We start from the raw sequence: 12,720 nt of genomic DNA, 5'->3' as shown, positions 1-12,720 counted from the left end.
TCTCTTGTTAGGCTGTCCCTTTCATGGTTCTTTGGCTAAAGGAAATGGGCTTTCCTTTCTTCTTTTTTATTTTTATTTTTTGTCTGTACTCCTCAGCATTTCTGGATTACTGGCTTTATTAGCTCCAATTCTGGGACTTATGAGGCATAAAGAAAGTCTGTGAAACTCACCACTGTGTCATTCCTCAGGTGCTGAGGTCTCTAATTAGCCTGCCTTCTCTTCTCAATGTATCCAAGTCTGTGTTTGCTTTATACATACATACACACACGTATATAACGTTCAGGGTTTGCAGCTGTACTTAGTGGAAAGAACAGGAAAAGGGCATCTGTTCCATCTTCCCAGAAGAAGATGGCATATATAGTTTTAAATCCCCCCCTTCTTCCTGTGAGATTCTAATCTGCCCTTCCCTGCCCCTCGTCCTTCCCTTAAACATCACTGGGCTACATCACATATGACATCTTTGAGGCTGTGATGGGTTTCCACTACTCGTTGCTTATAGAGCTCGCAAGCAGCAGAACAGCTCATCTTGGACACCGCTGTCACTGTTTTGCATCCAAGGAATTGATGAATTGATATTTCTTCTTCATCTGGACCCAAGCCCATCTCTAACAAATAGCCTTCTCATTATTCAGGAAAGCTAGAGAACTCACTTCTCAAAAACATCTTTCAGAGGACGCTGCCCTGTTGATCCTGAAATTTTCAAGTGTATTACAGATTAAATTAATGTTCTTTTCCTCCCAGGAAAAATGAAACAATGATAGAGAGCTAGTTTGGTATGAATAGTTGAAATACTGGCTTCTGCCCAAGTAGACTGATAACAAATTACAACTCACACCCATTCATCTCATCTGTAGTTGAATGGAGGGTTTTCCATTCCCAGCTGTCTAGATAGAAAAGCTGTCCCTATTGTCTGACTGCCTTGATGAAATTCTTGTCAGCTGGCAAAGAACAGTTACCAAGCAATTAGGCAAATTGTTGCTTCTGTCCAATTATGGATAGTTTACAGAAACTTGTGCCATTTGTAGCAAGAGAAGCTTTCGGGTTACCGTAAAAATGACAATGCTCAAAAAATAATGGCCAGGAAAATAGCAAAAGAGGAGCCTACTGGTCAGCCTGCTTTCAGTTCAGAAAGACAGTGTGAGCTGTCTTCAAAGCTGCAAAGACCATGATTTCCTTTTCCTTAACGCTCCTCTAAATTGGCTTCGAGAGCACGTAGAACATGAACCTTTCAAATGACGAAAATTCAGCTGTAGCCCTAGATTTGAAAAACGAGACCTTTAAGAGTGAAATACTTGTTCTGTAAAAGCAGAGTGTCTAGCATTTGTCATTTTCAGTTTTCATTAAATGCTCATTTTCAGGCTAAAGTTAGTCCTGAAATGAAGAAACATAATTACATACAAATAAGTTCTTAGACAAATGTTGGGTTCATGATTAATTAATTACCCTAATATTAACACCTGTTCCCTCAGCTCTGCAGAAAAGGAGGAGAACCGGGAAGGTAAAGGAGGCCACAGGCAGAAACTCAGCCAGGATGGAATTGAACAGATGGTTGAAGGAAGAGGGATGAAAGGATGGGGCCGAGAAGAGGGGGACAGTGAGGCTGAAGCAGCCTGGGCGGGGGCAGTCGTTGCTGTTCAGTCACTCAGTCGTGTCCGACTCTGCAACTCCATGGGCTGGAGCACACCAGGCTTCCCCATCCTTCACCGTCTCCCAGAGTTTGCTCAAACTCATGTCCATTGAGTCGGTGATGCCATCCAGCCATCTCGTCCTCTGCCACCCTCTTCTCCTTTAACCTTCTCCTTCCCAGCATCAGGATCTTTTCCAGTGGGTAGGGAGTAGTAGATAGTTTAGGGGGAGGAAGCAGTGGCCACGTGGTCTGGGACAGGGACCCCTGACTGGGTCTGTGGGTGGCAAAGAGTTGTTGGGAGAGGTGCAAATGGAATGGAATAAAGCAGAGCCAGGAGAGGTGGGCGGAGAAGGCAGTGGCACCCCACTCCAGTCCTCGTGCCTGGAAAATCCCATGGACGGAGGAGCCTGGTGGGCTGCAGTCCAGGGGGTCGCACAGAGTCGGACACGACTGAGCGACTTAGCAGCAGCAGCAGCAGCAGCAGCAGGAGAGGTGGGGGAGAGGCCTCTGCTCTGGAATGCCTGTGGGAGGTGAGAGGGTGATGGATTGCCTCTTTTCTCTCGGAGACAAATGGGAATGAATGAGATAGGAACGGGAACGACAGTTAGAGAAACTGCTTAAGGAAAGAGAACCTGTGAAAAGGTTTAGTGTAGGTGGCTCGAATCTTCATATTCTCTGACCCAGGGCCCATATGCAGTCAGGACTCAATAAATGTCTGTGGCATAATTCAATCAGTGAGTGAGCAAAGAGAGCCCTGAGTTGCATGGAAATCCCCTTCTCTTTGTTCTCTAAACCTCCGTCTTCTATCACTATAGCCAGTTGTTGTTGTTAAGTCTCTCAGGATAAGGACAGGGTAATTGTAGACCCTTCATGAATGTTTTCTCCTTGATGGATTGAATGAGGGAGAAACACAGAATTCTGAACCAGTGTTAAAGCAGGGAGCTGAGAAACTAATCTCAAGCGTGTCTCCTTTTGAAAAGCCATCATTTGTTTTTGATTTTGTAGAAGTCGCTAACGGAGATATATGTGGCTCTTCATTTGCCTTTAGAGGTTTGAAGTTTCCTTAGAACACTCTGTTCAGTATGAATTGGAGTGACATTTCTCATGTGAACCCATACTTGACAACATTTAATATGAATAAGCCAGACTGGTTCCAAGAGAAAAAGACATTCTACTCTTTTAAAAACCTGTTACATTTAAGAAAACTTGCAAGGGCTCTGTTTCAAAGCTTTAATTTTTTCTCTCTCTCTCTTTTTTTTTTACTCTGGTGGCACTTGATGTCCTGAATTTTGATGTATTTGTTGCTTTAATGAAGATTTATTGAGCATCTGCCATGTATACCTACTGGGCCAGTGTTGGAAAGGCAGGCTGACCCTCTCCAGATTCCTGGATCCTTGTAGCAGTTACGCATTCCATTTTCCAGATGAGAAACGTGAGGCCCAGAGAGATGAGTTATTGTCCAGGGTCACTGGCGAGTCCACAGCAGACCCTCGGACTGAAACGTGAGGCCCAGAGAGATGAGTTGTTGTCCAGGGTCACTGGCGAGTCCACAGCAGACCCTCAGACTGAATCCAGTGCTCCGACCCCAGTCTTCAGCCTGCCTGTCCTTCACTCCTTCCATCCACTGCCCTTCCCCTGCCAACAGCCTGTTTAGGAAGGTGGATAGAACTTGGGGATTTAAATAATAGAGCCAAGAAGTCTGTTGGGTCCTAAAAGATGGGGATATGCTTGGCGTGGAGCACTAGGCCACTCTCTCATGCCCTTGTGGCCTGGGCAGCAGGCGCATCCGCCCCCACCCCATGGGGAGGGGAGCTGGGTGATTCTTACACACCTGTGGGCCCCTGGCGTCACGTTTGTCCTCTCATCGGTATGCTAAGTGTTTGCCAAGTACAGTACCGCTCTTGCTTGTTACTCACAGGCAGAGGTGTCTACCTGGCCCTTTACAGTCTTGTAACAGCAACTCAAGGCTGTATATTGTACCCTGCTTATTTAACTTATCTGCAGAGTACATCATGAGAAATGCTGGACTGGAATAAGCACAAGCTGGAATCAAGATTCCCGGGAGAAATATCAATAGCCTCAGATATGCAGATGACACCACCCTTATGGCAGAAAGTGAAGAGGAACTAAAAAGCCTCTTGATGAAAGTAAAAGAGGAGAGTGAAAAAGTTGCCTTAAAGCTCAACATTCAGAAAACGAACATCATGGCATCTGGTCCCATCACTTCATGGGAAATAGATGGGGAAACAGTGGAAACAATGTCAGACTTTATTTTGGGGGGCTCCAAAATCACTGCAGATGGGGACTACAGCCATGAAATTAAAAGACACTTACTCCTTGGAAGGAAAGTTATGACCAACCTAGATAGCATATTGAAAAGCAGAGACATTACTTTGCCAACAAAGGTCCTTCTAGTCAAGGCTATGGTTTTTCCAGTAGTCGTGTATGGATGTGAGAATTGGACTGTGAAGAAAGCTGAGCGCCGAAGAATTGATGCTTTTGAACTGTGATGTTAGAGAAGACTCTTGAGAGTCCCTTGGACTGCAAGGAGATCTAACCAGTCCATCCTAAAGAAGAGCAGTCCTGGGGGTTCATTGGAAGGACTGATGCTGAAGCTGAAACTCCAGTACTTTGGCCACCTGATGCAAAGAGTTGACTCATTGGAAAAGACCCTGATGCTGGGAGGGATTAGGGGCAGGAGGAGAAGGGGACGACAGAGGACGAGATGGCTGGATGGCATCACCGACTCAATGGACGTGAGTTTGAGTGAACTCCGGGAGTTGGTGATGGACAGGGAGGCCTGGCATGCTGCAATTCATGGGGTCTCAAAGAGTTGGACACGACTGAGTGACTGAACTGTACTGAACTGAACAGCAACTCAGAAAGTGAGTAGGCCTCTTCCCCAGGGATTGTGGACAGTGAGCCAGCCTCCCCCGTTATATTCCCTGATGGTTCTTCGTTTAGGCCACATCCTTCCCTTTGGAGCCTGGGTTGTCGGAATTGGTCATATGGATACAGACCAGGTTGTCTGGGGCCTTTGCAGGTGGCCGTGTGGATGCCCCCTTGTGACCCAGGATATTTGTGCGTGCATGCGCGGTTGTGTCTGACTTTTGTGACCTCATGGACTGTGGCCCACCAGGCTTCTGTGTCCATGGGATTTTCCAGGCAAGGATACTGGAGGAAGTTGCCATTTCCTTCTCCAGGGGATCTTCCTGATCCAGGATCAAACCTGCATCCCCTGCACTGCAGGAAGATTCTTTACCACTGAGCCTCGTGGGAACTGAGCGTTGTTACTCCTAACAGAATATTCACCACGGTATTCCTTTATCTAGGAGTGCTCTGGCCTGTTGCTTCTGCCTGATCTACCCAGACGTCCTTGGAGCACACATTTGAGTCAGTCCGGGCACAGCCTAGCTGTACTAACCAAGGTGCTGTCTTGCTGCCTGGTCCCCTCTGAGCCCAGAGTCCTGGGTTCCAGTTGTTTCTGCCACCCAGCGCTGGGCTGCTTCGGGCGGGCCACTCCCTCCCCGTAAGGTGGGGTTTCCTCCTGTAAAGCAGCTCTCACGGCCCCTGCTTCGCAGCTCCAGCCACCGAGAGACGTGGGACGGGAGAGGAGGAGAGCAGAGGGCAGGAGGAGCAGTTTGGGGGCACAGAGTCGTGTACTAACGTGTCCTGTTACTTGCTAGTTAAGACTTCGAGGCAGGGCTGAGTGAGCACCCCGCCTACGTGCTCTCTGCCCCTGTCTGGCCTGAAGCCCCTTCAGGAGCCTCTAAGTGAGAAGTTAGCCATCCTCTCCCTCCTTTCCTGATAAGCTGCAGGGGAGGGCCAGCCCACTCTGGGTTGTCTGCAGCGCCCCTTCCAGAGCCGTGGCTCCTCTGGGAGGACGGCTGAGCTGTCAAGCTATCAGATAGTCAGGTGTTTCTGAACAGCTGATCGCAGAGCACGCGTAGTTACCTACCTAGGTTTCTTGTCTGTGGGATGGAGGTGGGCTTCAAGTGAGTATTTCTTGGTGTTTCTTCTGTTTGTTTTGTGAGGGCAGAGTGGAGACTGACCGCAAGGATGGAGAGAATCTGTGTTGGGGCAGGGCTGCAGAACACGGAGGATTTGAATCCAGGCAGGGTCCTGGGGAGACCCTTTAAACACAGGACACTGTTTGCGCCTGGGGAGGGGCTTGTTAGAAATCTTGTGTGGACTAAATTGTGCCCTTAGCTTCTGTCGAAGACCAGTTCATTAAATTCAGTTCATGGAGACAGGCCCAAACACTTAGGCAGTGTTTGGGAGGGGGGTGTATTTGGGAAGAACGTCGTTGCAATATTTCTCAGCCCTGGCAGCACATGAAGTTTTGGGCGGGTGGTGAGACCTGGGCACCAGTAAGCTTTAAAGGTCTTCTTCAAGGTGCAACGAAGTTTGAGAGCCACCACCAAGTTTAGAGGGGGTGGTCCCCCGCATGGGGGTCGTCCTCTTCTGGCAGATTTTTCTCGTGAGCACCCCCCACCCCCTCCTTCTTCCAGCTCGGCAGCTGCACTGAGCTGTGGACGGGAACCTTGAACCGCCACCAGCGAGGAGCATCTGATGCAGGATGTGTATTTACCCCTAAGCGGCACAGTATGAATGCTGAGATTGGTTTCTCTAGCCTTTAAGCTGTGCTGGGCTTTCACAACCCCTCCCCTTCAGAACTCAAAATCGTGGGAAGGAATAAAAGGCAAGGCCATTACCACCCATTTCCTTTTGATCCGTTGCAGTAAAGAGCAGGTGACAAAAATGCACAGAGAGGAATGTGAGTACCCACATCCCCTCTGTTTACAAGGTTGGTTGTTTTGGAGCCAGAAGGCTCTGGTGAGAGTGAGGAGCAGGGAGACGATGCCTTGCACCAGAAACTGACACCTGGCAGCTGCTCACCCTTCTTACTGTGTTTATTTTCCTGTGTACGGGGCCGTCCAGTGACTGACTTGAGAACATGTTGCCTCTGGTTTGGTCTATTTCATTTTCTTAAATCCTGAGAGCTGACCTAAACACTGTGAGGTTTGCAACGCAAATTACATGCACAGTGGCCTCAAGTGACGTTAGTAGTTCTGTGATCTGGGACCCATCACTGTCAAAAGTGCAGTGGGATCAAGAGACGCAGACCCAACTGAGTCCTGCCCGAGCTGCAGGGGGGTCAGCAGCGACCTCTCTGCCTCCCTCTGAGGTGGGAGTTGCCGCCGGAGGCGGCTGGGAGCAATCTTGTGTGCATTTCCCTGTCTGGGTCCCGTGGTTCGGTCTCTCCCTCACGAACACAATCTCTTTTCAGTCCGAAAGCCAGTGTTTGGTAAGGGATGGTGAGCGCAGATTCTTCGGACCCAAGCCCACTGCCCTCCCTCTCGCCCCGTCCAGCAGCCCCTCTGAGCGGGGTGTGGTGACCAAGCCGGCCTGACTCCTTCACGACACACTCAGGGCCAAGCAAGGGGAGCAGCGCCATCGATCCCTCACTTGCACCTGGTGTGTGCCTCACACGCATCATCACATTTGTCCCGAGGCCCCTCCGACGGGCCTCGTCACCCCTCTCCCCTGGACACGGACGCTTGACTGTGGCCACATGCTGGTGATGAGGCAAGGACTGGAACCCAGTCACATGGCTGCTGAGTGGATTGTCTTTCCCTCGGCTCACTCTCTCTCTCCCTCTTTTCCTGGAGCAAAGAAGGTCAGCCTGAGGTCCACAGGAGCCGGGCACCCTCACAGACCAAGCAGTTTTCCTCTCCGAAACAGCCAGGTGGGCCTCTGGGACTCAGGCTTCTCCGGCCGTTGTCGAATCACTGTGTGCAGGGCGGTCCCAGCAAGGCCGGCTGGGTTATTGATCTGTGCAGTCACTGAGGTGTGGGGGGCCGGCCTCAAGGGAGGACGTTTTGATCCTCGCTCGCGTTGAGGGAGGGTCACCTTCTCCGCTGGGCCTCGGGTTTGGCTGTGAATGTGCGAAATATTTCTAATGCTAAAAGCCAGGTATCACTGAATGTAAAAACTGCAGTGTGGCGGAATGAGACTTGATGAGATTCTAGATGCGTAAATCTGGTCTCTTGGCAGCTGGATTGCACTTTGCAGAGCCCAGGGGGTTATAACAGTTGACATCTTTATATAGATATATGTGGAGTGTGGCTGAATTGCAGTTGCTTTTAGAGCTATAACTTTGAATTGCCTGACTTTTTGTTTTAAAAACAAGGATGGTTTTGCATGGGGGTGGGCTTATTTGGAAAGCAGAGCAAGAAAGGCACAGGAGAGAAAAGGGACTTGGGACACAGGAACAGCCCTCGTGTGAGGGCCCTGGTGGTCTCGCGGAGAACCGAGCTGGTGCCATCCACAGCTTGGGGCAAGAACCCCTGCCCCCAGACAGAAGCTCGCCTTCGGAGGACAGGCAGGGCTGGGCCTGAGCATTTGGGTGCTGTCGGCTGGGTTCCAGCGGGTGACCTTTAAACATCTGTCCGTTTAACATCTCTTTCACAGGTGGGGATAAACTGATGTTGCATCAGGAACAACCGGGTGCCTCTCTAACTTCAAAATGGGAAATTTATTACATGAATTTTTTACCAATTTTCCCAAGTCAAACAGCTACTCGGAGGCATATTGAGTGATTTAAATTTTAGATGGTAAAGTCAGTCACTCCTTCCCCATGAGTAGCATCACACACACCTAACAGTTTCAGACCCATGCCCGCCGGGTCTCCGGTCTCAGCGTTGGTGGTCGGGCCGGTGGCCGCAGCGAGCAGCACCCCCACCTGCGCTGCGCTACATGCTCAGCGGAGATGGGGCCACCCAGCGGGAGAGGGGAACCTAAGCTAGCTTAGCCCCGTTTCTACTTTTGCCAGGGACGTCTGATGGCTTTTATGGACCGCCCTCCAGAGAACTGCTTGCTCGTTCCTCTTAATCCGTCTGTGGTTACAGACTCGAGCTAAGAAGATCGCAACCATTCGAGTAGGGTTTCTCACCTTGGCATTACTGACGTTTGGGGCTGGGTAATTTCCGTTCAGGGGGCTGTCTTGTGCTTTGTAGGGTTTCGGCAGCATCCCTGGCCTCCACCCGTTAATAGCAGATGCCGTTAACACGTCCCCATCACAGTTGTCACTTGCTGCCTGTCTCCAGCTGCTCCAGGAAGAGGCAGGGAGCCCTTTCACATCTCTGTGGATGCGGACCCCCCAGAAGACCTTTGTCTGCAGGGCTGGGTTTTAAATAAGTAGTTCCCAAAGCGTGGGAAAGAAGTCTCATTTTCTAGCTAGTTGACTACAGGTAAAGCTTTTAAGCAGTTTAATTTCAGAAAGATACCTTTGATGACTTTTACTGAGATGAGGCATTAAAAGACTAGAAGTGATTGTTTGGATTTTCTTGGCTTTTTGTTGCCTTCAAGTCAACAAAGCAGAGGGAGTGAGGTTCCAGAAAGGTTCTGTGAGTGTTTCAGGAAATGCATTTCCAAGCAGGGTGTCCCCTGGCCAGCACACTTAGTGTGGTTCCTGTGAGACTGGACGTCCGCCCGGGCATTTCTTCATGGAATGGCGGTGCTGAGGGTCGTGCTGGGCCCTGTGTGCAGCAGGTGGGAACAAATGGGCGGGGGCGACACTCCTGTCCCCAGGACATCCCCAGCCTCCTCTAGGCAAGAAGCGCCAGCATCTCAGGACTGCCAGTGAGGCAGCCGTGTGTTGAAGCAGTTCTGCTGGGGTTAGAATGGCCGTCCTGCAGCCGTGGTTTTCAGGCTGTACTGTTAGCAGTGGATGTGATTTTTTTTCTTCAAATGACATGTGTAGAAATGCAATATATATGAAACAGGCTGAAGGCAGAATGGAAGCTTGAAGGCAGAATGGAAGGAGGGGTCCGTACCTCCTACCCCCTGTCTCACCTTGGAGCTGACACTTCCCAAGACAGCACAGTCTGCGTCACCCATCTAACTGAAAGTAGCCTAATATTTGGTTGAATAATGATCTTCGCCGTCCCCCCCCGCAACTGACTGGATCTATCATCTTTTTTTTTCTATTTTAGATAAAAGCAGTTTTCCAAACCACAAACCTAAGGGAAGATTATCATGCTATTCCATGGCTATGTAATTTTTACTCTCTATCTATGAAAGCAGATCCAGGGGCTGAGGAAATATATATGTATATACATGCCTACATACATATTCATTATGTATGATAATTTGTTTCAAAAAATTTAAATATACCAAAAAAAAAAAACAGAGATAAGAGCTCAGTCACTAGATGTAACAGTTGTCACTATTTTGTCATGTTTGCTTCACCTGTTTCTTTAGACCTCTAATGGATAATAGTTTTAAAAAGCATATCCACCCTAACAAGGTCTGGGAATATTTCCACCGCCTTCCCCTTCCCCCGACCCTGTTTCCTGTTCGAGTTCATCTTGTGGACCTGTGTAATTTGAGTTCAGTTTATGAAACTCTCATGAGGGATACAAATTTAATTTGACATTCCTATATCTATTTACTTTTGTTCAACATCAGTTTGGGGGTGCCTTGCTGTTTCGAGACCTGAGCATACATGATGAGCAAAATGAAACAGACCAAACATAGCCCCTGCCCTGGGTTTTGTTAGAAATGGAAGTTCTTCAGTTGCTTATCAGGAAAATTAGTTCTGCCCTGAGCTTGCGGGGTGGGGGGCGGCGGCGGGGCGGGGGGCTTGCTGGTGAGGAGAATATGATGGGATGGGGGTGACCTGGAGGTGTGGGGGAGCAAACCCACCCGCAGTGTGCTGGCCTCATTCTTGTGTCGGTGAAGTGCTTTGTGTGCCGTGCTCTTCAGACTCGATGCCCATGGCGCCTCGGGGGCCGCTGTAGCCTGTGTGTGCCTGTGGCTCCGGCGTTGGCAGGGGCGAGCTACAGTGTGGGCGGAGTTGTTAGACTGGCTGGTTACTCACTCCCTGCCTTGCAGGGGCGAGTGGAACCTGTGATCAGAGTTACTTGTTTTCTAATAGTTATTCCTCTGCTATTGTTACAAAACAACGTGAAAAAGGACCCAGGACTCTTCCGTGAGAAGCATCACTCATGGAGGACAGTAGGAGTTTACCTGCCACCTTGCTCAGCTCCTGCCGCCCTTTACCCTCCTTTCCTGGGCTTTAGAATCTCTCCTTATTCACTCATCCGGAGAAAGACTGGATCGATGGCTCTTTTGATGGAAGTATGCCTTCTGTCTGTCGTCCGTGACAGATGAACCATCTGGAATGTCCCCTGCCCTACATCCATTGCTCTGTTAGCTCTCCTGGGCAGTGAAAGAAGAGCCCTAGAAAGGAAACAGTGACGACGCAGAGGTTTTCATGCTTGGTTGACTTCCTCAACTCTAAACCTTACTGGTTAATTAATTAATTAAACCTTATCAGCTGGTTAATTAACAACCTGATTTTACAGATTCGATAGCACATGTGTTCTCAGGACAGAAAATACATTTTGGGAACATTCAACTTAAGCTTGGACATACAAGCCAGGTGGTTTTTCACTAAGTTTATTAACACTATTTGATAACGTTTCTAATGGGCCTTCCTAAGTAGACTCCAGCGTGATTCACATAATGGGATAAATGGAATATAATGAGTCTAAAAGAGCTATCAAGCCCCAGTTGTATCTAGAAACACAGGTTTGTTTTCCAGTGAGGATCGTGCTGAAGCTAGCAAATATTCCTCTTGAATTTTGTGATTACTTCCAAAATGAACTACATTTATGAATTAGCTCCGTGGCCCCCAAATATGTTTATGCTGACAGAAAAGGGAGTACTCGAGTCTGTGCAGTGTAATTCAGCTGTTATTTGCATGCATGGGGCTGTGCAGAAGACTTAAATCGAGTTCCTCGTCATTAAACAGGCCCTGGGAAAGGTTGCCCAGGAGGTTGGCATTTCAATAACATCTCTCTTCCCAGAATAAATTGCCTCTTTCCTTACTTCACAAATTGATAAAAATATTATAGATTGATAAATATTTTTGCAGAGTGATTGCTTTTCAAAATTGAATGGCAAAGCTGATCCATATGTTGGGAGAGGGAATGTTTACAGTGGCCCATACATAATTTTACCCCTCTTTAACAGGAAATAACGACGTGTTTACCGGATTACTACAAATGGACTCAGTATCTCTTTATTAAACTCTATGAAGCTGGACTGGCCTATCAAAAGGAGGTAAGTTAAAGTTTGTTGTTGTTATTGTTTAGTTACTAAGTTGTGTCCGATCCATTTGTGACCCCCTGGACTGTAGCCCACCAGGCTCCTCTGTCCATGGGATTTCCCAGGCAAGAATACTGGAGTGAGTTGCCATTTCCTCCTCCAGGGGATCTTCCCCACCCAGGGATTGAACCCGCATCTCCTCCGTCTCCTGCATTGGCAGGTGGATTCTTTACCACGAGTCACCTGGAAACCCCATGATAAGATAAGCCTTAGATGGTGGGACATGAGAGAAATAGTATCCTCGTGTGGCCTAGAACTGCAGTGTCCAATATGATGATGGCTATTGGCTACATGTGGTTGTTAAAATTTAAAGCAGTTAAGATTAAAACAGTATTAAAAATTCAGGTCCTCAGTCATACAAGTCACATTCAGATGCTGGTAGCTAGTGCTGGACAGTCTAGATAGAAAACATTCCCATCATAACAGAATGTGCTTTTAATCATTATGGTTTTTATGGGGGGTTTTTTGTTCAGTTTTCTCTCCTTTTCTTTCTTTTTTAAAAACCTATTTAATTTTTAATTGATGGATAATTGCTTTACAGTATTATGTTGGTTCCTATCAAACATCAGCATGAATCAGCCGTGGGTTTACCCCTCCCACTTGAACATCCCTCCCATCTCCCTCCCCATCCCGCCGCTCTAGGTTGTTACGGAGCCCCGGTTTGAGTTCCTTGAGTCATACAGCGAATTCCCATTGGCTGTGTGTTTTATATATGGTGATGTATGTTTCCATGTTACTCTCTTCATACACCCTACCCTCTCCTTCCTCCCCCCTCAGCCTTGTTCGTAAGTCTGTTCTCTACGTCTGTGTCTCCGTTGCTGTTCTGCAAATAGGTCCAACAGTACCATCTTTCTAGATTCCATATATAATGCATTGGTATATGATATTTGTTTTTCTCTTTCTGACTTACTTCACTC

At 48.2% G+C, this 12,720-nt stretch overlaps 1 protein-coding gene across 2 annotated transcripts in view; it reads left to right on the top strand.

Moving 5' to 3' along the window:
• Positions 1-12,720, top strand: part of LARS2 (leucyl-tRNA synthetase 2, mitochondrial) — a 146,667-nt gene that overhangs the window by 45,044 nt on the left and 88,903 nt on the right. The window contains exons 6-7 of one of the 2 annotated variants that reach the window (XM_005696049.3): positions 11,669-11,758; positions 12,446-12,523. In XM_005696049.3, coding sequence (XP_005696106.2) covers positions 11,669-11,758; positions 12,446-12,523 — 168 coding nt within the window. The remainder of the gene's footprint in view (positions 1-11,668; positions 11,759-12,445; positions 12,524-12,720) is intronic. The other variant, XM_005696050.3, reaches the window with a different exon arrangement.

Source organism: Capra hircus, chromosome 22 (genome assembly GCF_001704415.2).
Source record: "Capra hircus breed San Clemente chromosome 22, ASM170441v1, whole genome shotgun sequence".
Classification (NCBI taxonomy): Eukaryota; Metazoa; Chordata; class Mammalia; order Artiodactyla; family Bovidae; genus Capra; species Capra hircus.
The sequence above is the reverse complement of the archived record's forward strand: the minus strand, read 5'-3'. Positions and strand labels throughout refer to the sequence as shown.